Source organism: Cyanistes caeruleus, chromosome 3, assembly GCF_971803275.1.
Source record: "Cyanistes caeruleus chromosome 3, bCyaCae1.hap1.1, whole genome shotgun sequence".
In the NCBI taxonomy this organism is placed as follows: Eukaryota; Metazoa; Chordata; class Aves; order Passeriformes; family Paridae; genus Cyanistes; species Cyanistes caeruleus.
Window position 1 is genome coordinate 8,600,414 of NC_141703.1, and position 22,646 is coordinate 8,623,059.

Here is a 22,646-nt window from a genome sequence, read left to right on the forward strand (position 1 = left end):
AGAGGGAGGAACTGTGGGAAGGGTGTGGAGATCTTCCTTCTACTGGTTTCTGAGACTTTTGAAAAAATATCTTTTCTGTAATGATCACAACAAAATGCTCTTTTTCTTCTCATTTTTACACACTTCAAAGCATGTCCCTTGCCCTGATCTTTCTTTGGAGCATGCAGTTTGTTCCCAGTACTCTTTGCTGTTAGTATTAGTTAGTTTTGATGATTATAGTGTTAGTATTGATGATTATAGTGTTTCCCAAGTTTCCTTGGTCCAGTAGGTGGAAAAAACCCACCACTTCTCTGACCTTTAGAGATGCTTTTCTTAGCTATCAGCATAACTCAATGTGCAAGACATAAAAAGGGGTAGAAGAAGATACATCTGTGCTGGTTTGTAAAAGTGGGGTCAAGTGGGTGGGAGAAAGAAATTATATTAATAGAGAGGTGTGAATTTATCTTCTTTATGCTGCTTCTTGTGTGCATTCCACTCTGTCTCTTGGCCTGCAGAGGAACAGATGGGTCCACAAGCTACGTGGTGCCATTAGCACTAGAAAGTTCTCTGAAAACTTTAATTATGCTAATGATTTCAACCTGAGCTACCAAACTGAGAGCTCTGTAACTAGGGGGGGTTTGCCTAGCTTAATTGGAACGCCTTTTAAAACCACCCCTTAGGCACCCCAAAATGTCATTAGTTAAAAATGGGATTTTTTCTGTGTTTGGCATAAAAATGGAGGAAGGCATGTTCTCACTGCAGGTGTGTTTGGGCTCTCCTGTGGTACCTTCCATTACATCACTCACCAGGAAACTGCACATTTCCACACAGCAAAAGGCTACATCAGTGTCAGTGCTGAAGCAGAATGGGAGGGGAAGGAAGAAACAGCTTTCTTTTTAAACATGTGTATAGCTCAACTGGTTAAAATGGCTTTAGAGAAAAATGCAGACAAATTCCCTTCTTTGTGAGGCTGAGTCAGAGGAATTGCTAAGACAATTAGTCTGAAAGTTCAGAATTGAAATTACAAATCGAATAGAATATGTCCTGGAGACTTCAAGATGGAAATATTTTCCTATAAGTGCTAATAACATATTTACCATTGCTTTCTACCCAGGCCAAAGAAAAGTGAAGGGAATAAAAAGAGGGAGTGAGAATAGAAGGCTAAATGCTTCTTTGTGATGCAATGTTGTGATGTCTCTTTTAGCTGCCAACAAAAGCAACACTTTGAGTTTTGGCTGATAATCCAACTGGGAGAATTTCAAAGCAGTTTACTGATTAGCAGAACAACTGTAACATAAATAGTAACACAGACTAAGCAGAACAATAGAGGGAGAAACACAAGATCTCCATATGAAAACACTGTGCATCTCACTGGCAGCCAATTAAGTGTCTGGAGTACAACAGTCTGCCCTTACCTTTGCAGCCATCACACCCAAGAAACACAAACTTCAGGAAAACGAGTCAAGATGTGAACTGGGCAGATCATTCACATCCCATCTTTAACTGGGGTTGCTTGGAAGTGGACTGTTCTCTGCCTCCTGAACTGATGTTGCAAAGCAGCAAAGAATGTTGCTATCCTTTTGTGGTGCCCCCTCATTATACACTTGTGATGCCTCACATGTATTTCGAAATATACTTTCTGTACTTATTAATTTATACCTGTGTTTTTTTGCTCACATCATCCTCATCCTTGATCATTGCTACCTACAAACAGGTTTTGTCCCCATGGCTCCCTGGCTGCCTGGCTAAAAGTCTTCAGGTGCAATTATTTTTGAGAAGTGCTTTTGTGGAGAAAACCCATCCTGCATGGGAGGGGAGGAGGGAAGAAGGACAGTGTAGTATATTTCTTCCATTGTTGGTTTTGCAACCCATTGATCATTGTTAAGATAAGTGATTAGTTTTCCTTTATATAAGTTGACAGTGTCCAAAACAGAAGATGTGTTTATCATAAACTTGGAGATGCTGGAGACATGAGGGACTTAGTGGTCTCTAAGACTGTCTCTTGAGACAGTATTCCTAAAAATCCATTATTCTTTCCAGGTATTTGTAACAGCTAGTGAGCCTTCTGCTCTACCTTAAAAACAAAACAAAACAAAACAAAAACAGAAACAAAAAAAACCCCAAACCAAAACAAAAAACAAACAAAAAAAAAAACAACCCCAAAAAAACTTATGTGATATTTTCTTTACTTCCCTTCCTAGAGGTAAAAGTGGCAATAGGAGACACAGGCTGCTTTCAGCTCATGCCTAATACAGGGGAAATCAGACAGCTCCAGAGGTTCCACCAGAGCAGTTTTCTCTCAGCTCTAATCAGTAAGAATGAGAAAAGAAGATATTTGCTGTTGCCTGCTGGGTCCATCATTTTTCTTTGTTAGTGGACTACAATATGTGTTCATAGCACAAGAATGCAGCCAACAGATCCTAGACATGCCATATATTTCTGGGGTTTAGCAACCCATAAAAGTGGAGCGTAGCATCTGATTTATCTCAGCAAATGGCTCCAACTGTTCTCAGGAACATATTTTTTTCATCAAAGGAGGTGTTCCCTAGTTTAAGTCTTGATTTGAATCTCCTTGCCCAGGGATATATTTACAGAACTACTTATAAAATATTATCCACTTCATAAATGCATTTTGAATGCTATGTTCATGCAGTGACACTCCTGAAATCATTGTTTCTTCTCAAAGGAAACTAGCAAAATTATAAGTAATTGCTGGGTTATCAAACAATGCACAACCTCATTTTCTGGTCTAAGCAAGTTTTTGGAGTTTCATAAATGCTCAGTCACGTGCATTATTCAGCTATGCTGACCTGAAGAGACCACCAAGGAGAAGATGAATGACCCATAGAGGGACAGGAAAATATTTGCATTCCTGAATGATCTGAGACTTTGCTTGCTTGCTGCCTGTGGTGTTGCTTCTTTCACGTGTGAATGCAAGGGATGCCTGGCCCCTGTGTCCCACAACACATTGATAAGAGCATGATGGCAGGCAATGATGTTATAAATACATGACATTTATTTTGGCTTGGTTTTAAATAGTGGAGTAACCTTTACTCATCTGCAACCATCCAGCACAGCTGTTTTATGGTACTTCCCTTCTTCCTCTTCCATCAACTTTTTCTTTTTTGCCTCTGAAGCCTAAACCTTGGTATGGTGCAGAAATAAAAAATCTTCAGTCTGGTCTCCATCAGAAAAAACCTCCACTGGTCTTCATAGGCCTTCCTAAATCACTGGATGGTCTTCTTCCTTCCAGAGAGGAAATCAAAAGAAGACTGTGACAGACACATATTTTTGATTGTTCAGCACTTAGTTTTAACCAATAGGTGAATGTACTGGAAAGACAAAGCAGAGATGTATTAGAGGGATTCTTTTTCTTCAGGTGGGAAATGCTGGTGACAAAACTGATTTTTTTTACTGGTACATAGGGCTTTCATCAAAATATTGCAAAATATGTTAAAATATTCCATTCTTACCTTTTTACTACAGCTTTTATGTTACATTTTACATAAATGCAAAATCAAGTCTAATTTAATGAGCTCAAAGGAAACAATTTGAGTTTAGTGCTTGAATGTTTGCCCCCATGAAAAAAAATAATCGATCAGTGCAAATCACTTTTATTTATGAGTCAGAATGAAACCAAGTTTTGAAGCCCTGCAGATTTCCTGAGGATGAGATTTGTGATTTCTGACTGCCCTGAGTTCTGGTGCAGCTGGGAGACAGACAGCAGTGCTGAACATGGCACAGGAATGGGGCTGAAGCTGCATGACATGGCCTGAGATCTCTGCTCTGTGCCACAGCATCCAAGTGCCACAAAAGCTTCATTCAGCAGCATCCCTGGAAAGATTCTTTTTAACTCACTTTAGTTGCTTTTTCTTCTCTTCTTTACCGTTGGTAGGGTTTCTTTTCTTTTATGTTTTCCTTTTTCTCTTCCAGGGCCTTTTTTTATAGTCTTGTCTTGCTTTTTCTTTTTTCTCTCAAATGGTTGGTGAGTGTGGTGCTCGCTGTAGGCAGTCCATAGGTGGGTTAAAGAATGAGGAGTGATGCTTTGCCCTTGCCTAGGGGTGGGTAAAATGCCTAAAATTTCTTCCTGGGAGACATATTTGAATCCCTGCAGGAAGGTGGAAACATGGATGATTTATGACTAAACTATTTCATGGCTTATGACTTTTATCAGCAAGTAAATGAAAGACAGTGAGTGGCTCCTTCAAACGTTCACAGTGAAAGTGTTCATTTGGACACATTATCAAAAAATAAGCAATGAGAAAGAGATGGGAACACGGCAGAGAGAGGCAGAGACTGGGATGTGACCAGTGTAGGAATGAGTCATCTGAAGCTTCACTGGGGGATGTGCTGCAGGCTTACTTTGTGACCAAGGAAAGCAATTTACACGTTTTCAAAGCAGCTGTTAACTTCAGGAGACCAAATTGAAACAGTGTGAGAGGAATTTCTCTCGCTGGAGATGTCCATATGTGGGCTGGTCACAGATCCCCAGCTTACAGCCAGGAGAAAGCAGTAGCTGGGCTTAAGGTATTTACCTCTTGGACTGCTTTGGATGCTAACACCAGGACAAAATTCATCTCTCAGAAATGCCTGTTTCTACCCCCAGCCTACACGGGCAGCCAGCCTGGCTCACCCATGCCCAGCTATCAGCAGGGGTCTGGAGATGGGTGAGAAGCTGCAGCACCTGCCCTGCAGCATCTTGTTGGATGCAGCTGCTGAGTTGAATGGTTGCAAAGCCCCTAACTTCAGGTGACACCTGTACAATGGGTGCTTTGGAAGCAAAACCATTTTCTTGTGATCTAGTATATGGATCCTGTAAAAAAAAAAATTAAATCTAACAGCCTGGATTTTTTTTCTAAGGGAAAATATCCTCTCAGGATTGTGCTGCTTCTGCTTCAAGATTTTTGAGTGTCAGAGCCACATTTAAAAAAAAAAGAAGAGAGAAATGTGCTATTAGGAAATTGCAGATACTGTGTAGGGCCTCAACCATTTTGCTGTTCCTTTCAAAACATAATTTCTTAATCAAAAATTGCCTTGTTTTTAGAATTACAGCAGGGGACAGGTAAGATCAGCATCTAATGGAGGTGTTCAGTCTGTCAGTTTCTGTGTCTTCCAAGTTATTATTTCTTGTATTCATGCATTGCCATAAAACTCTTACAGGTCTCAAAGAAAAAACAAGAATCCCTAAAACATTATATGGTGTCAGAACAGAGAAATAGAGGATAGAGAAAATTCAGACTACACTCCCTATCCATTCTACCTATCTTTCCTGGAGTATAAGAATCTTGAAAAGATTAAAGAGAAACTTCTTAGTTTTCAAATAGCAGCCCATGTCCTAATGTGCATCCCAGGCCAAATTCAGCTCTCATGTAAGTGGTTGGAGCACTCATGAAGTCAGGAAATTCATGGAGTCAGGCTTATGCCTGAATTTGGCTTCCTATGTTATATGGGGGAGCTCATATGGGTTTTTTTCCCCTAGGAGTGAAAATACAGTTTACAACCAGGATGTGATACATCCCTTCACAAATAATAGAGACTTTCCTTTTGACAGAAGCTCAGCCTCACCAAACTGAGATCTGTGCAGCACTCAAAAGAAAAGGAATGAAAAACTGCTACAGCCCTAACACAAGCTGGGATGAACACGATGCGTACCTGACTTCTGGTTTGAATTCAGCAGGCTCCTCTCTTCTAACAGAACAAACAGATCTCGCTTCCCCAAGCATATGGTAGCAACACATGCAATTTACATCCCATATGGGATCTTTTTCAGGCAACTGTCCGACCATAAAATGTCACAAGAAGTCACTTTAGATTCCCCGTTATTGAGTGCAGACACTTAGCATTCCCTTTGGAGCACTGTCCACAGCTCCAGGAGAGGTGCTTTTATTATCATTTTTATTTGTGCTGCATTAGTACCTTCAAGTTAGAGAGCACTGCAACGCCTCTGCCATCCTGCTGTCAAAAATGGAGGATTTTATCAGATGCCCACGGGCTAATTTAGCCACAGATGAAACCAGCTGGAGTGACACATAATGAGAAAGAATGGGACAGGAAATACAACAGTGCATGGTTATTGCATAGCATATTTTATCACTCGGTCTCAAAGCACTTGGAAAGCAGGGTAAGCAAAATTATCCCTGTTTCAAAGGTGGGGAAGCAGAGGCATGAGCAGGTGACTTGTCAGAGCATGCCAAAGCAGTGACAGAGCTGGCATCAAAACCCCAGTCCCAGGCCAGCCCTTCTCACACTTTCACACTGCCTCCTCCTCCTCCCTTACTCGGGTCCCATTTAAAGAGATCGTGTAGTGCCTCTGAATAGCTCAGCCACACACATGTAAATGTGGGGGCAAAACCCCACACAGAAAAGGCCTTTTCATCTCCTTGGCCCCCGGACCATCATGCTTAATTGGCACTGCTGTGTAGGCAGCACAATGAGAATGCCTGTGAAATGCAGATTTTATAGGTATCAGAAGGGCCCCCCTTCCACAAGGAGGAAAGCATGTGTGCACTCAGTGGGAAACTGGATATCCAGGCAAATGGGGCTGGGATTTCTGGCATTGCAGAGGGTGGAAATCAACAGGGCATCAAAGTAAATAAATGGACAGAAGTCTGGAACTGGGAAAGAGAATATTTGTGCTTGATATATTTATAAGGAAGATAGAAGCAGAAAGGGATAAAGCAGGGAAGGAAATTGCTTTATCAGTGCACATGCATTAGATTTAATTGTTTTCATACTAGGAAGGCCAAGAGGGGAAGGATTCATACATTCCCCTCACAGTGAACTATTACAAATACCATATTGGGCACTGCAAGTAACTCAGGCTGTGGAAATTCATTTTACAGTGGACCTGAAAGACAGGGAGAGTGGTCAATGAGAGACCTCTGAGGTCAAGAAGAATGGTGATGACTAAGGGAAGGGAAGTAAGATGCAAAGGATGTTGATGTTTTAGCCTGGAAAGATTACTTCCAGGTTAATGAATGGCTCTTACAAGCTCATAAGAGTATGTGGCTTGAATGCAGAGAGGATGAGCAATTCACTGTGAGATTCTTGTTTCAAAGGAAGCAAGGAAAAGAACAGAGGAAGCCATTGATGAGAAGCATTAAAGGAATGAACAGAGAAGTAAAACGAGATCTTCCAAGGGACAGGACTGCCAAAGCCACAGAAAGAAAATATTTTAGCAAGGGGATAAAACTGATGTCACCAAAGCCAGTAAGGAGGCTTAGGACCTAAATATAAGGACTAGCTGGGAAAGAAGGGATGACACAATGGTGTATGTGCCACCCATCAAAAAATGCACATGACCACTGTTCATCCCATTTCACTAAGCCTTGACCAAGAGCACATAAGGGAATTTTAATTGTGTGGCAAAAACCTTGTCTTGAAGGATCTTACCTCTTCTCACTAACCAACCTTACATTATGTCCTTCATCCATCCTGACACTGACACCACTCTTAACACCACTGGCTTGACATGGCAGTGCCATGAAACCCAGATAATTGTACCATGAAAACCCAAGTGTTTCACAGCACATCACATAGCCAGTCTCCAGCCAGTAATTTGCCTGCAATATTGTCCCCTTAGCAAGAATTTGCAAAATCCAGAGAACTTGGTCTGGACAAGAAAATGCTCAGTGCAGCTCTTGAATTTACTGCAGTCATTAATCTGATGTTTTTCTCTTACCTCTTCTAGTTATCCTAGTCCTTTTTAAGGAGGCTGCATATTAAGTCATTCTACGCTTTAAGTTTGCATGCAGCAATATTTTGATGAATGTTTTTAATAAAATTTCTTTCAACTTCCCCACTGCCAAACACCTACGCCCAGCCTGCTGTCTTTCCATTTAGTCCAGTGAACCAGGTCAAGCCCCAGTCAAAGCCTCATTCCTGGGAGGCTCACACTGGGCTATAAAACTGATTATGACACGAGGACAGAAGCCCAGTGCTCAGACACAGTAATTGCTCAACAGTCTATAAGAGAAATAATCACAGTATATAGATAGCAGCCAGCACAGGGAGACCAAGGAGTCCAGAAAAACAAACATATTGTTCTCCAAAGAAGACCTCTAGTTAACTTCTCTCTGCCTTTGTCTAGACTGGAATTAACCTTATGAATTCAGGTAATTATTCTCTGCCCTGACTCTTGTGCAAGTGGCTTCAGAGCCATCTCCCTGCTGTCTCCAGACACAGCAGTCCACAAGGACATTTCAGATATTAATTGGAAGGGAAATGTTTGCCAGAGGTCAGTTCAAGCAGAAGAAAAGCCCCTTTCATTGTGGCTGGGGGGAGAGCAGAAAAAATAAGAATCTCAAGGGAGGCACAGCCAGCCTTTGTGATTTATTTGGTAGAAGGCAGGTGAGAATCAGTGAATCATTCCCCTCATATTTATTTTTACCAACTTAACACATTTCTAGCTGGGACATAGATCACCTCAGCACAGATCTCAAGACTGTCCTTTTTTTTTCCCTACACTTATACACACACATGATAAATCACTCTGCTTATGACTTTGTGTGAATTAGTGCACAGGGATGTTTAAATCAATGCTTGGAGTGGCTCATCTCACTTGCTGATGGCCAGCACCCAGTTTAATGCAAAATGGCACTCAGAGACCAGAAGAGCATTCGCCTTGTATTTCACACGAGATCACAATGCCATTGGGGATGCAGAGACTGAAGTTTAAGGAGAAAAAGGATGGGAAATTACAAAGGACATATTGAAGGCCTCCTGACAGTTCAAGGCAGATGCAGGAAATACATCATAAATTATTTCAGCAAGGTCTTCTGCCACCCTGGACATCCACCTCTTTGCTGTGCAGGCATTTCTCTGTAGATCCAGATATCTCTGGCAGTTCTCATTCTGTTCCAGATTTTTTCCTCTCAGACAAATATAGGATTGCTTTACTCTTATTTTTGTGGTTACAGACAATATATGACATAAATGGAGCATCACATTGCATTCATTATTTAAGAGTGGGGGTGTTTTCTTGTAAAAAAATTCTCATTTACTTTATTTTGTTCCTCACTATCTTACATTCCTGGGTCCTGATCAGCTGGGAGATGCACTGGGGATTCTAGGACTGAGAGAAGGGAATGGGCAGATGAATTTGATAATTCTGATTGTGCTGAAAGTCTCTGAAAAACAGAATGAAGATCATGGCTACAGGACAGTCACCTTCCAAGCACCTCAGTGCCAAATACTAGAGGTGGCTTCTGGACATTCAGACCATGAGCCCAGGTTTTCAGGGCATGGACTCAGAGGCTGGGATAGGAGGATCCCCAAAGCTGGTAGGCACTTGGTTCTCTGTCCTCTCATTGGGTAAATACCTGGGTTCAAGGTCACATATTCTCTTCAGTATGCTGCTGCTGAAAAAGCTCAAGGAGAAGTAAAATTTCCTGAAAAAAACCTGAGCTCTACTGTGGAAAAACTGGCTTGGTTTTGATACTGTCACAACTGCAGCTAGAAAATCTGCCCCCAGTTTTTGCAGAAGTTTTGCTGCAAAGAGTGTTCTCCTGCTCAAGCATTTGTCTAAGTGTGTCCTGTGTTTGTTTCTGCAAACAGCCCCTGTAATACAAGTTCTCTATCTTCATCCTGGTATCAGACAACCAGGCAATCTGTGAGCAGTGGCTCTCCAACAACTGGTTGAAAAAGAGGACTGCTGCAAGGAAAAGCACTCTACCTCTTTTGGAGACAGTCCAGACATTTAGTATGTAGAGGCTAATCCAGTTAAGCCATGTAAGGCAAATACTTTGCAGATTACCTTTTTAGCTGCCTGCCTAACAACCTACAAGGACCTCCTTTATTTTTTGTGTAATAGCCTTTGACACCTGTTTCTCACAGGCAGCAGTAATCTTGAGACACAGTATGAGTTTGCTTTCAGAGATACTGAGTGCTTAAATCCATGCAATTTCTGTGAATTTATTTCTCCCAAAGCCTAGATCCCGTGTCTATAAATTAACCTCACAAGTCAGCAGCACCCTGATTACTGTTACTTGCAATACACAGTGTTCAGAATAATCATGTTTGTGTTCTTTCTTCTGTCCACCTCAGCAATGAGGAAGAGTAGGAAAATGCAGCTGGCCCTGAGCCAGCACTGGGAAATAGCTTTGTCCCTTTGCAGAATGGGGTTAGTCCTAAAAGTTACAGGTGAAACAGCTGCCCTGCCTAATTATGACAATCTCAGAGGAGCTCTGTGGGAGGGATGTTCCCATAGTCATCCACAGCAAAACACTGAAGTTCTGTTGAGCTGCAGGGGCAAGAACAAGGAACTGGTGATTTTTCCTACAGTCAGAGCTAAACCCCTCCAAGTGGCAGTAACTGACTGCCCCCACAATTCAGGATCCATCCTGCCTTTACAAACTGCTAATACAGGTGGGACATACTGCCCTTTCAGAACATCAGAAAAGCTTCCCCTTGGCACACCCAGTTATTCCTGCTGTATGGACACCTAGAAGCAATTTGTGCATAGTTACTACAATAGTCTTTCAGAGGAATTTATTTAACATGCTTTCCTGAGTCCTTAATTGCAGCCTTGTGAATCCTAGTTACTACCCTGAGCAAATCAGCTGTATTGCTGGGAGAATAACTGTAATCTCTTGGTTTCCTTTTCCCAGGAAGAAAATTAGTAAAATAGATAGTTCTGCTGTACTGGAACTTCCTATAGCTGTTTTTGATTGCATTGTCCTCCCTAGCATTACAATAAGAATTAAACTTCTCTCTCAGTGCAGTTTTCAGATTCTCTCCTGCTGGGAAGATGCTCTGTAATGCCCAGTGATTCACAGCTCTAATATTTCACGTCTAATGGAATTATTTCTGGATGGAATTGTTACCTTTCCTGAGAGAGAGACATTCATAAAGCTCGTAGGAGGCAAATTATATACATCTTCCCCTATCTCCTCCACAGTGTTTCTCAAAATCAAGTTATTTGGCTACACTTTTAAAAGTTCCTCCCATTGCAAGAATGTGTGAGAAATTTAAAGAAAAACATGGGGTGTTGAAATTACACAAAACACAGGAAATTCAGGGTTACTAATGGACTTAAGAAAGACCCAGCTGTGTCACAGCACAGAGGATTAAGACAGGGGATCTGAAAGCTCTCTCTTCTTTCTCTGCAGACCATATTATCAATAGCTCTCCATTATAGGATTGTATGCCTATAAGGCATTTGTATAGATCACCCCACGAGGTGTGTTCTGTAATTGTTGGATTGGGATTGAGACATTTTACTGCTTGAAGTCAGTCTGAATTTAAAGTATTTCAGACATCCTGCCTCTGCTCCCTTCAGAGGTGGCAGTGCCCCAGAGGAGCCCACAGGGCTGCTCTGCCACAAGGGAAATGCCCTGGGCAGGTGCTTGTGCCATTCCCTCTCTAGCACCCTGTCCTCAGGAATCCCCCCAAACTGCTCTGGGTCTGAAGTCAGAAATCTGAGCTGTGGTGTGGGTTTCATAAGCCTGCTGGTGAATCATGCAGGGATCCTGTGGTGCTGGCAGACATTTCTTTTCAATTAGTTGAATTCCCAAAGTACAAGCAGATATATTTCAAGTGATATAAATTACAAACATTTCAGTTTGCCCCAGGACAAGTGCAGTGCACCATTTGTGGGGCTCCATTCTCGGGGTTTGCAGAGCAGGGACAAACCTGCTCACTGAGGCTGCCCTGGGGTGGTGGCTCAGCCTCATGGCATGGGGCAGGGGCTCCTGGGGCAGCCTGGTCTCCCAGCAGGGCAGGAGGCCACAGGATGTGATCACCCATCAGTGGGACAATGCCTTGCAGAAAATCCAAGAGCTCTGCTGTGGCTGAAGCCCATCCATGGGGACAGCATGCCCCAGACATGCAGGAGAGCCTCCCAGGCCACCAGAGCAGTGCAGGTCCCCTCCTTACACCTCCAGAGAGCACAGCAGGCTGCTCTGTCAGCAGGGACATGTCAGGAGAACACTCTGACACCCTCATTTCTAACCTAAGCCAAGGTTTGTGTGCAGCTGCCCGTATTTGGACTCACCAGGGCACTTTTTCTGTGTTTGCACCACAGTGTTTCTCATTTCAGGTGCTCAAGGCTTTCTTTCTTTGTTCCCCAAACAAGAACGACAGCCAGCCACGAGCAGTGTGTGTGGCACAGAGCCCAGGCTGTGGTGGCTGCCAGTCTGTCAAACACAACCCTTTGGCACAGCAACACCCAGGCCAAGTTCACCTGGGCACAGAATTGGGAACAGGATGGGAAATTTCGCCTCCCTTTTAGGCCACAAAGAGAATTTGTTTTTTGTCACCCAAAACTGGCGTTTTAATACCGCTGAGTTTGCCTTGCTGTGATGAGCCTTGTCCTTACCTTCTGAACCAGATGTCCTGCCCTGGGCCTTTGGAGGGGCTGTGGATCCCATGGGCCAAACCTGGAGCCATGGTGGGGTTCCCACCTCTCAGGGCTGGGACACAGCCACCCCACACACCCTGCTGCCCACCAGGGCATGTGAATGGGCCGTGTGAGCAGCAAGGAGCCACGAATCTGCTGGAACAGGCTGTCCAGGGAACTTGTGGGTGCCCCATCCCTGGGAGAATTCCAGGCCAGGCTGGAGAGGGCCTTGAGCAGCCTGGCCTAGTGAAAGGTGTCCCTGCCTGAGGCAGGATGGTTGGAACAAGAGGATCTTTAAGGTCCCTTCCAACCCAAACAGTTCTGTGACTCTACGATTCTATAACTCATGTGGGTAGTTTAGCTTTCTCCCTTCAATTAATATTATTTTGCACTTAAATCACTAAGCATGACCTGCATTTGCCCTGCCAACTCTTCAGTACTCTTCTTCAGCTATCACTGCTGTTCCTTACAGCTGGAATTAAGTTTTGGCTCAACTAAGTAAACTTTGATCAGCGAAGACTGCAGATCTTGGTGCTCGTCCCTCTTTCTAGATATATTGTGCTTGTGTTGGAACCCACTTTGCATGAGTGCCGATCCCCTGAAAATAGGCCCATTAAAGAGCAACAGCATTCATTAATCCTCTAGCATATAATGCAGACCACAAGGAACTTTCCAAAGGATTTGGCAAGGGCAAGCAATGCTTTGACTGTGGCTGTGAAAGATCTGTTGTCTGAATGGAGGCACCTCAGATTTCCTGCCCCTAGAGAAAAATCCTCTACACACATACACATGGAAGGGATCATCAGCCTTTATAGAGGCCACAAAGGTTTGGGATTTCTTCAAAAAGCTGGTAACAAGATTGTGTAAGAATCAAATAACCTTGCAAATAGCTGTATCTCATTAGTCATGAGAGCAAATGCTGGGCTGAATTAAATGTTGATTGTGGCTTATGAAGTATCTCTGTACACATAACCTTGGGCAAGACCCAGAAATTCTGGGCTCTGCATCTGAAAGGCAGCTGGTTAAATAGCCATGGCAAAATAATCAAAAAAGGACTGTTTATTTTCTCAATACATTAACCAAGTGATTAGCCAAGAAATGGGAGACAAAGAAGAAAGAATAAACCTTTCCTTTTTTTGTGAAATCTGTTTTTCAGACTTTTCACCAGTATTACACATTCCTGGAATACAAAACTAAGCTCAATATATCTCAGCTCAGCCATGAAATGTTTCCCCAGACTGAATGATCAGTTCAGTGCCTTGCTCAGACCTTGATGCAGCTCTTGTTCCTTCTCTCACAAGAGAAGAGAATTCTGGATTACTTACAGCCCTGTCTTATGAGAGGCAAACACTAATTCAGGAGTTCTAGGGGACTTCAGGCAGCCAAACCTTGGTGCTTCCTCGTTTTTTGGTTATTCCTGTATTTCCCTTTTAGCAGCTCAGACTTTCACAGGTGACTTCTTCCGCTAGCAGACAAAGAGTAAATCTGCTGTGTGTGGTGTCATTCCTGATGTAAGCTGGCTCAAATAAAATATTTAATTCTGTTTGAGAATTTTTACTCTGTTCTCTCCTGGTTGTCCAGGCTCCCCACTCAGTCCTTCCTAAGTTACACTAATGATTTGCAAATTCTTTCCGCAGGCCTCTTACCTGCTGTGGTTACTGTGCTGTATTCCTTGTAGTGAACAGGAAAAAATGCTGCTCATCCTTGAGAAAATTACAAAGAAGCTTTGTGTCACTCTTTGTCTACTACATTTCTAGTTAATGTTAGATCACTTTTGAAAGATCAGGCACAGATAATCAGAGAATCCCCCTACTGCTGTTAGTGCACTGCAGAACAAGTATTTACGGAGTCTGGGAGATGCTAACAAGCAATCCTGCGCTTTTCTTTCTAGGCATAGAATAGGAGTAATCTGCTGCAAGCCATGAATATAGTGAGAGAGTGGCTGCCAAAGCACTGGATTTGGGGCCATTTGAGGTGCTGTAGTATGTCCTTGCACCAGTTTCTGCCCTCAGTGCCCCATCAGTCCTGTGTCATATCTGCTGGACCTGTGCAGACATCTCCAAGACTCCCAGCTGCCTAAAATGGCATTTAAGTACCTCTGGGCCCCAGTGGTCCCCCATGGCCTCAGCTAGGATCAGAGCCAGATTTAGTACTAACTTTGGATCTGTGTCTGGACTTTGGGCACCAAAGTTAGCATGAATATTCCCTCTTGGGACACAGCACAACCTCCTGCCTGTGTGTGAGGTCTGGGTGTGCCTGCACAGGCAGGAGCACACAGCCAGCCCTGCAAGGAAGAGGAACACGATGCTGGGGTCAGTCCACCCCTTGTGCCTCTGAACAGGACATGGATTCATGGATTAGGCTGGCAGCTGCCCCCACCAGAGCAGGGTCCTGGAAAGGAGCCAGAGCACAGCCATGCAGAGGTGTGGGGTGAGATATTGGACCAGGGATTATTGAATGAGTCAGATGTGGGTAAGACTTGATAGACCTGAACTGACCCAGGGCTGTTCTCTGGGTCAAACAGAAGAGCCGGACTTCTGTGGAAGGAAGGTGTAGGCTATCAGGAGCCAGGCAGGAACATCTCTGTAAAAACACAGAAAACAACACCCTCTCCTTCAAGTACCCTCAGCAACAAAAACAGCACTGCTACTGATTAAAGCATAATAAATGTAATGAAAAACACTGTAAGCTGTTAGTGACTGCTACCTGCTATGCATTTGGTTTAAGCCCTTTGAATGCTGATAAACTGGTTTCCCCCATAGAAAATCTCCCTACATTATTGCTGCTTCCTTTATTTACCACATTTGCAGTCATCACTAGTAAATTCAAGTAATGAATTAATGAGGAGCTGGGGTGGCATCATAATGCTGTTTTGCACACTACCACAGCTACCAGCCAGCAATCCCAAGATGCTTAACCTGCCCAAGGGGATTAATCCTTGCAGTGCTGTTCTGCTGTATGTCAAGGCAATGAAAGTCCCTACAGGCACAACAGAAACCCTTCAGGGCATCACATGTCAGAGTCTGTGGGGCAGAAAGTCTATTTGGTACCAATCCAATGCCTCTAGGAAGTGCCAGATCTGCTTGGCGAGCAGTGTGCAGACAGTCTACACATGTTCCATAAATCTGCCTGCTGGGATGTTTTTGGCTCCCAGCACACAGGCTGGGTACTGCACATGCAGGAGGGTGTAGGTTTGGTGATTCCACGGACTGGAATCCAGTGCTCAGGATATGTAAAGTCCACCCAGTGTTTCTATAAAGCACCAGAACAGCTCATGGTGTGAGCAGTTTGTCCAAGACAGAGCAGGGACTGTCATCCTTTGCTGTATGTCCACAGAGGAATAGAATGAGGTGAAATTACCCTCCTGGGAATGTTGGACCCTCTTATTCACAAGCTATGCCAGCAGCTCTATGCATGTGTTATAAAAATATCAAGGGGATTCAGCTGTCTGGCATCCTGCTCAGACTCCTGGGTACAAAAAGTGTCAGCAATAACCAGGATGCACATTAGCTCTAATCAGAGCACTGAGAATCAGAATTTAACAATCAGGATTGTTAAACTGCTCACCACGAAACATTTAACAACACAGCTTTGGTATTATAAATGTGCATGACTTCACTGACAGTACATTGACCAACACCATAAAACTGATATTAATGTAGTTTTTATGAAAGGACTAGCAAAGTGAGCTGTCTTATTCTCAGACAGTACTAAAATTAGGTCAATAAAGACATCTTCAATTCTGAGCACATGAACAGCTCACCAGGTCCAAGAGGACCAATTGTACCTCTACATATCTTGCTGAACTAGAACCTAATTCAAAAAACAGGACTTACTGCAATAAGAAATATACTGTATTCCATGCATTTTCCTCCACGTGCTGAACTGGGAAGTAAAGCATTGATTTCTAGTACATACCCTATTCCTACATCATTGATGCAGCTATATCTAAGCTGAAGTGTAGATGTTCACTGAATTATTGAAACCTTTGTAATGTTGTAAAGGAAAATGTTAATCTTAACAAGACACACACAAATGCCTGCAAAACCAAGAAATCAATTGTAAATAGATAGATAGAAAAAAATGTAACTTTATTTTCATTTCAGCAATATGTGGCCCTGCAGTGAACTCCAATTTAGAAAGGAACTGAATAATGCTTTGCAGCTGGTCAGAAAATGCAAAACCATTGGCAGAATTTTTTAAAATATTGCAGACATTGTCCTAGTGTTACAGTGAGAAAAAAAAAAAAAAGAAACTATTTAGAAACAACAAAGAAGGTATTTGTTAATAGTTAGCTCAAAACTTTATCCAAAATATTAAATGCATATACCCAGATATCACAAAAGTTAACACAAAAGTTAAAAGTCATGAATTTGTTTACTACTGAGAAGGATTAGCTGAAATGTATGCTGTGTTACAGTGCAAGGCAAAATGCAGCAATTTCTGCAAGGAAGCTGTATAAGTTTCATCATGTGGTGACCCTCATATTTGCTTAGGGAAAAAAAATAGAATATGCACTTCTATAGCCAAAATTCTGTTTGGGGAATGGAGGTCTAGTGGAGATAGGCACAGAACGAACCAGTTCCTTCTGGCTGTCTCTCTTTGCTGCACCCAACTCCGTGGAAACAGCTTTATTCCAATCCCACAGCAATATCCCCCTGTGCCAGCCCACAGGAATGTCATGGAGGAGGATAATGATCACAAGGTCTCTATATTTTTGGTGTCAAACTGGAGTGGGATTTGGAGGGTGGCTGGAGAACAGAAACAGGAGCCAGGGTGCCCAGGGAAGAGCAGGCAGCCAAGGCAAACTGCAGCCCTGCTTCTCCACACTTCCCGAGATCAGCAATTTAAGGGACGGGTTTATGTCTGTCATATTGATGCCTGGAATCAAAAGACAAAACTTTCCAAACAATATTAAGAGTGGTAAGATAAAAAGCAATTATTTAATGAAAACTTTCAGGTGTGCAAATATGGCTCAGCGCATGCCTGATATAGGATTTCTACAATTTTTATAAAGATAATTTATTAGTACATCTAGCAGGTACATCCAATTGGAGACCAGTTGCCCCAGTAACCCATCCCTGGGTCTGCCCCTCTGGAGGGGTTTGTTTGTCCTATATGTTGTTATGTCTCACAAATTCTGTTGAAAAACAAGGTGTCCTTGTTAGAAATTCCTTTCTTGAGAATAAGACTAAACCTAATTTCAAGAGTGCGTTAGAAAGGGTTAGCTTGTCCTAAAATGTGAGAGAGGGCAGGAAAAGCACTAGAAGCTATACAACTATATCCTAAAAATCTACAAAGCTACAAATATGTGAATATATATATTAATGTAGGCATCAATATCACACAGTGCAAGCCCCACCACACCTACATGTAGACTGTATCGTGCCTATGCTGCTGGCAGACCCAGCCATTAAGGTACAACCTTGGAATGTTTTCCATGATGCTGATCCCTAAAAAGAAGGGCCAGCTTGGAGCATCCAGGTGAAAAGCAGCTTCTGCAATGGTGTTTATAGTCTTGAACATTTTCACGAGTGTAGTGCAATATTATACAGATAACTACATGGTTTTATTAAAAAAATCACTCATTGCCTTGGTCCTTTCTGAAGAAGATCTATGTGTTTGCAGACCAGAATATTCTGCTGATGAGGAATATTTTTCTCCTGGCAGGAATCCAAGCATCAAAATGTGGGTTTTTGTAGCTGTGGTGAGTAATCTGTCAGCAGGGAAACCATGACAGCCTAGAGGAGGAAGAGAAGAAAAAAATCCAATCACATTGGAAACAGATACTCCATAAAAATAAATAAAGGGGAAATATTTTCCATCTCTGAAGCCTTGTGTTGAAAGTTATTATCCTGACAAAAACGGCACACTTAGATTTATTTGCTAGAATTTCTGATGATGAATCAGGCAAGAGCTGAAAATCAGTTAGGATGTTCTGTATTGTAGCTGATAGATTTTCTCAGTGTGGACAAAATATATTAATGGACATCTTAGGAGCAATTCACACAAGCATTTAGATCAAATGCTGAGGCCCTTTTGGCATGTTGTGATGTATTCTCAGCTACTTCTAGGAGATGGTGTAGGTACCCAGACATCACATGGGCTGGCTTGTGGATTTCAGCAGTTTCCATTAGCATCAGTGAGAGCCACGCTAGAACATGGGCTCTGAAATTTATCCCAGTTTAGCTATACCCTCTATAGTGACACATGGAAAATCCTCACTGAGGTTAAAAGTGTGCCATCCACCCCTCCTGCCCTGCTTTAGGCACAGCTGTGAAATGGGAGAAATGGGACTGTCAGCTAAATAAAATGTGGTGCAGCAGCAGCTCTGCTGTCCCTCCCACGCCTGTGCCCACAACAAACCCCACGCTTGCCTGGCTTTGACAAGGCTTTACCTGGTTCACAGTGCTGTGATTTCACAGCAGCAGGGTCTGACTGCACATTGTTATTCTGGCCCAGCACTGGATTTGTGAGGGCTCTCCAAGGGCTGTGATCTTGCTGCCTGTCCTTCCTTTCCCCTCATCACTGCCCAATGTGACAGGTCACCCCAGGCACACAGAGGTGACAGAATCACAGCTCTGCAGCCCCTCGGTGCTGCCCATTCCTGGCTGCACTCAGCCCTGCTTGGATCTACAGCTGAGCAAATAATCTGTTCTTCAGTTTTCTCTCTGTGCTGAAAGTGGTAGAAAATACTATATAAACAAGACCCATACATCCATTATTTTTGTAGGTTGATAAAATACAAAGATGACATTTCCTTTCCTCGCCAGCCCCCCCCCCAAAAATGTGCATCTGGAACCCAAAGAAAAGAGCTTCTTTTTTAAAAAAAAATAATAATTAGAAACATTGCAAAATTAAAATAAAAAACCCTGAACATTTTGTTGAATTTCAAGGACAATACTATGGATTTAACACAAATTTGTTAGTAATTTTGACTATTTTGTATCCAGTGTCTGAGGTTTTAGCAAACATAGCATTTACCCCCTTATTTCTTCATTTGGAGCACATCTAGACTTCATCTCAGAGCTATCACAATGTCTCTCTGTTTTTCTTTTCACCCCTGAAAGTTTTCACTAGCTTTTGTCAACTTGGTGGAACTAAAGCCAAAAATAAATAATAGGCTACTGAGATCTGGCAGTGATTTTCTGAAATTCTAGGAATGCTGAGAGGGGAGTTATGGTTTATGTTAAATGCCAAGTGTCCTCTCATGGTTCCCATGGATCACACAGTGTTACCCACACCATAACTTTTCAGGATCTTTCAAATCTTTGCTCTTCCAGCATTTTCTCAGGGAAAGTTCCCATTGGTGTCAGCAGCAGCTTTTCCTGAGAAAAAATAACTGGTTTTAAGTGTTTGGTAAACTGTAGTTTCTAAGAACAGATCCTGGGACCCCAGCATTTAACAGGTTTTAATTGAGAAGTTGAATTAATCATTAGAGTAAATCCAGTAATTTAATTACCAAAAAAAAAAAAAAAAAAGACAGTTTATATTGCAGATTTCACTTAGTGATAAAACCTGGGTCAAGCCACAGCAGATTATCACCAAAATAGATCCCATTTGTGCCCAAAAGTATTTGTGCTAAATGTTGTCTGTGTCAAAATTGTGATGTGCTCTGGGGTAAATTTGAAATATGTGTTTCAACATTCACTATTTATTGTGGAACCAGGTTGAATTCAAGCCTGTTATGTAAGGCAGAACAGAATTGACCCTAACCTCCAAATACTGTTATCTTCTTTGGTTTTTTTTTTCTTACCATAATTGTCCATTTTCTGTTTTCAGCCTCCTGGAAAACCAACGACCGTGGAGAATAAAATACTTCATCATCAACTTCTTCAGGTTTTCTGGGTAAACAATGTAAAAAAGTCCAGTTGGAAGCAGCAGATTTTGCAGTCTGTAGATTAAAAAGCATATAAAATAGAGACATATGTGAGGACATTAGTTAACTTCTTAATGTAAAAGGTTAACAAATTTTATATTAACTCCCACTCTTGTTATTTGGATGACGAACTCAGAATTCCACTTTAAAAGAATTTAAAGGACTTTAAAAGAATTCCTCATCTGTTAATAAGATGGGAATATCTCCATGCAAGTCTGTAAGAGTTCAATGTGACTTCACAAAAGTCAGAAAGTCACTCCAATTTCTCTGACTTTAGAAGGGAAGTGAAGACCTCTCTGCTGTACATGCTCTGGAGCTGGATCTCATTGGGAAGCTCTGAAAGAGGCCAAGTCATGTGGAACATATGACATAACTCAGACTTTGTTATCTCTGTAAGTGTTTTAATCTGGAGGGAGGTTTGCATGTGGCTTTTCCATGGCCCCACTCAAAAAACCCACAAAATCATGCTGTGTTGATGTTGATTCTTATAAATGCAAACTGTAAAAATGCAAATAAAACCCAAAATCTCAGTTTTTACCTGCATTGTAATCTGATAACCTTGAAAGGCCTTTAGCCTTTCTTTCTTCTCTTCTTCTTGTCCCATGCTTATCCATGTGTCTGTAACTAAGACATTGGCACTGTCTGCAGCTTCCAAAGGGTCTGTTGTGAGAAGTAGCTTGGTACCACACTAAAATGAATAAAATAAGGAAGATCACTAAGACAAGGAACTTCATTTATAATGAAAATAAACTCTACTCAAACTATTCTACTAGGCTGTTTCTTAGGGTCCTACCTCTTTGGAGTTCTGTTCGGTTATTTTAGTTATCCTGGGGTCTGGTTCAAAGCCCTGACAAAAGAGATGATAGGTAAGATATCATGGAACATGTATAAGATCTTCACTAATTAATAAGAATGGTTAGAAAAATATGTATTGAACCATTAGCCATGGAAGAAGACTATCTTTCAGAACTGTAAAACTTGAGAAAACTGTGTTACTTTTGTTGAAAGTTTATTTTGGAGATAAAGTAACAGAAAATGTTCTAAAAATATAAGAAAAATGTACTTTGACAGTTACAGAATTAAATGCATATATAACATTTTTTTTTGTTCTAAACTGATTTTTAAAAATATTTTTTATTGTATTACAATGCAACATTCTAAAATGCTGCACCACTAATTTAAACAAAATGAGATGCAACACTTCCACCCATCTGAAACAGGCTTAATTTTTTTTGGATTGGGAGAGTGCATTGGATGGCTTGGTAAGGCTTTCTAAAATGGAGCTGATTTATACTCCTGTCATGTATTCCCATTTGCAATGTTGGACTCGGTAGAATCACTCCTGCTTTGCATCCAAATAACTGGATCAGGATTTTGTACCTTGGCTGCGAAAAGAGGCACTCCAGATAGATGTGGGCACCCCCAGCTGGGGCCCTTGACCAGTGCCCGAGTGTTTGAGACAAGCCTGGGTGAAGTTTGCCTTCCTTTCTCCCCGGGTTTGTTTCTCCTCACCCTGGGAGTGGCAATCCGCAGGTGCGCTCCCAGCTTTGCGGCGCTCGCCATGAAGGAGTGCAGGACGTTGTTGCCGTCCCCGATCCAGGCGATGGTGAGCCCCTTCAGCCCTCCGTAGTGCTCCTGCCAAAGCAATCACAAGCTCTGGGCTTACATTCCAGAGGAGCTGATGGACAAGAGGGAATGATCAGAAGGGTCTGGCTGCTTTCAAATGCTACCTGCATGGAGCACACCTGGAACTACTGCTCTGACAGGATGGTCACGGAGGGAAAGCCCTCCAAATCATACAAGAAGGCCACAAGTGCTGCTCCTTCCCCTGGAGATGGATACATTGGCCCACGTGGCACGTGGTGAGTATCAGGCTGAAACATTCAGCACCAGACACAAAGTGATTTTAGCATCACTGATGTACAGCTGTTCTTTGGGCTTCATAAATATCAGTGAATGTTAGAAATTATTACTTTATAGACAGTCCTGGCACCTGGAATAGAACTCCTTCCAGCTTTCCCCCAAATTGTGAAAATATCCCTGTGGAGATTTGCTCTGGCTTGGTTGCCTCTACACGCTGTTCCATGTGTCCGTGGCAGTGGCCATGTCCTGGGAGTGCATCTTCACCCCACAGCTGCACAGGACAGCAAAGAGCAGCAGTGTGAGAGCAGCTGTGCCACTCATGGCCTGCAGCATTTGTTCTCCATCGTTCAGACAAAGAGTGCAGGGATTCTTTAAAAAATGTGGATTACCCCAACTTGAAACAGCATTACAGAGGTAACTGTGGCTTTGCCTGATAGCACCCACAGCCTGGCCATGTGCAGTTATTCTGTCCTTCCACCCCAGCAGATAAGGCCTGAGGAGGAACAAGAGTAACAGGAGTTACACATTTCCAGAGCAGGACAATTTGAGGCTCCTTAATGAACCTTGTTTTAAATATGCATGTTTATA

The 22,646-nt window shown here is 42.4% G+C and overlaps 1 protein-coding gene and 1 long non-coding RNA gene across 3 annotated transcripts in view; one reads left to right on the plus strand and one right to left on the minus strand.

Moving 5' to 3' along the window:
• The window catches only part of LOC111926844 (uncharacterized), a 72,114-nt gene extending 51,927 nt beyond the window's left edge, over positions 1–20,187 (plus strand). Inside the window, exon 8 of the long non-coding RNA XR_015284079.1 lies at positions 20,099–20,187. This is a non-coding gene — a long non-coding RNA (uncharacterized LOC111926844). The remainder of the gene's footprint in view (positions 1–20,098) is intronic.
• The window catches only part of OTC (ornithine transcarbamylase), a 29,620-nt gene continuing 23,356 nt past the window's right edge, over positions 16,383–22,646 (minus strand). Inside the window, exons 6-10 of one of the 2 annotated variants that reach the window (XM_086879754.1) lie at positions 21,576–21,830; positions 20,989–21,042; positions 20,734–20,883; positions 20,073–20,210; positions 16,383–18,057 (exon numbers count right to left, since the gene is read on the minus strand). In XM_086879754.1, the coding sequence (XP_086735880.1) occupies positions 17,998–18,057; positions 20,073–20,210; positions 20,734–20,883; positions 20,989–21,042; positions 21,576–21,830 (657 nt within the window). In that variant the 3' untranslated portion in view covers positions 16,383–17,997. The remainder of the gene's footprint in view (positions 18,058–20,072; positions 20,211–20,733; positions 20,884–20,988; positions 21,043–21,575; positions 21,831–22,646) is intronic. The other variant, XM_023923580.2, reaches the window with a different exon arrangement.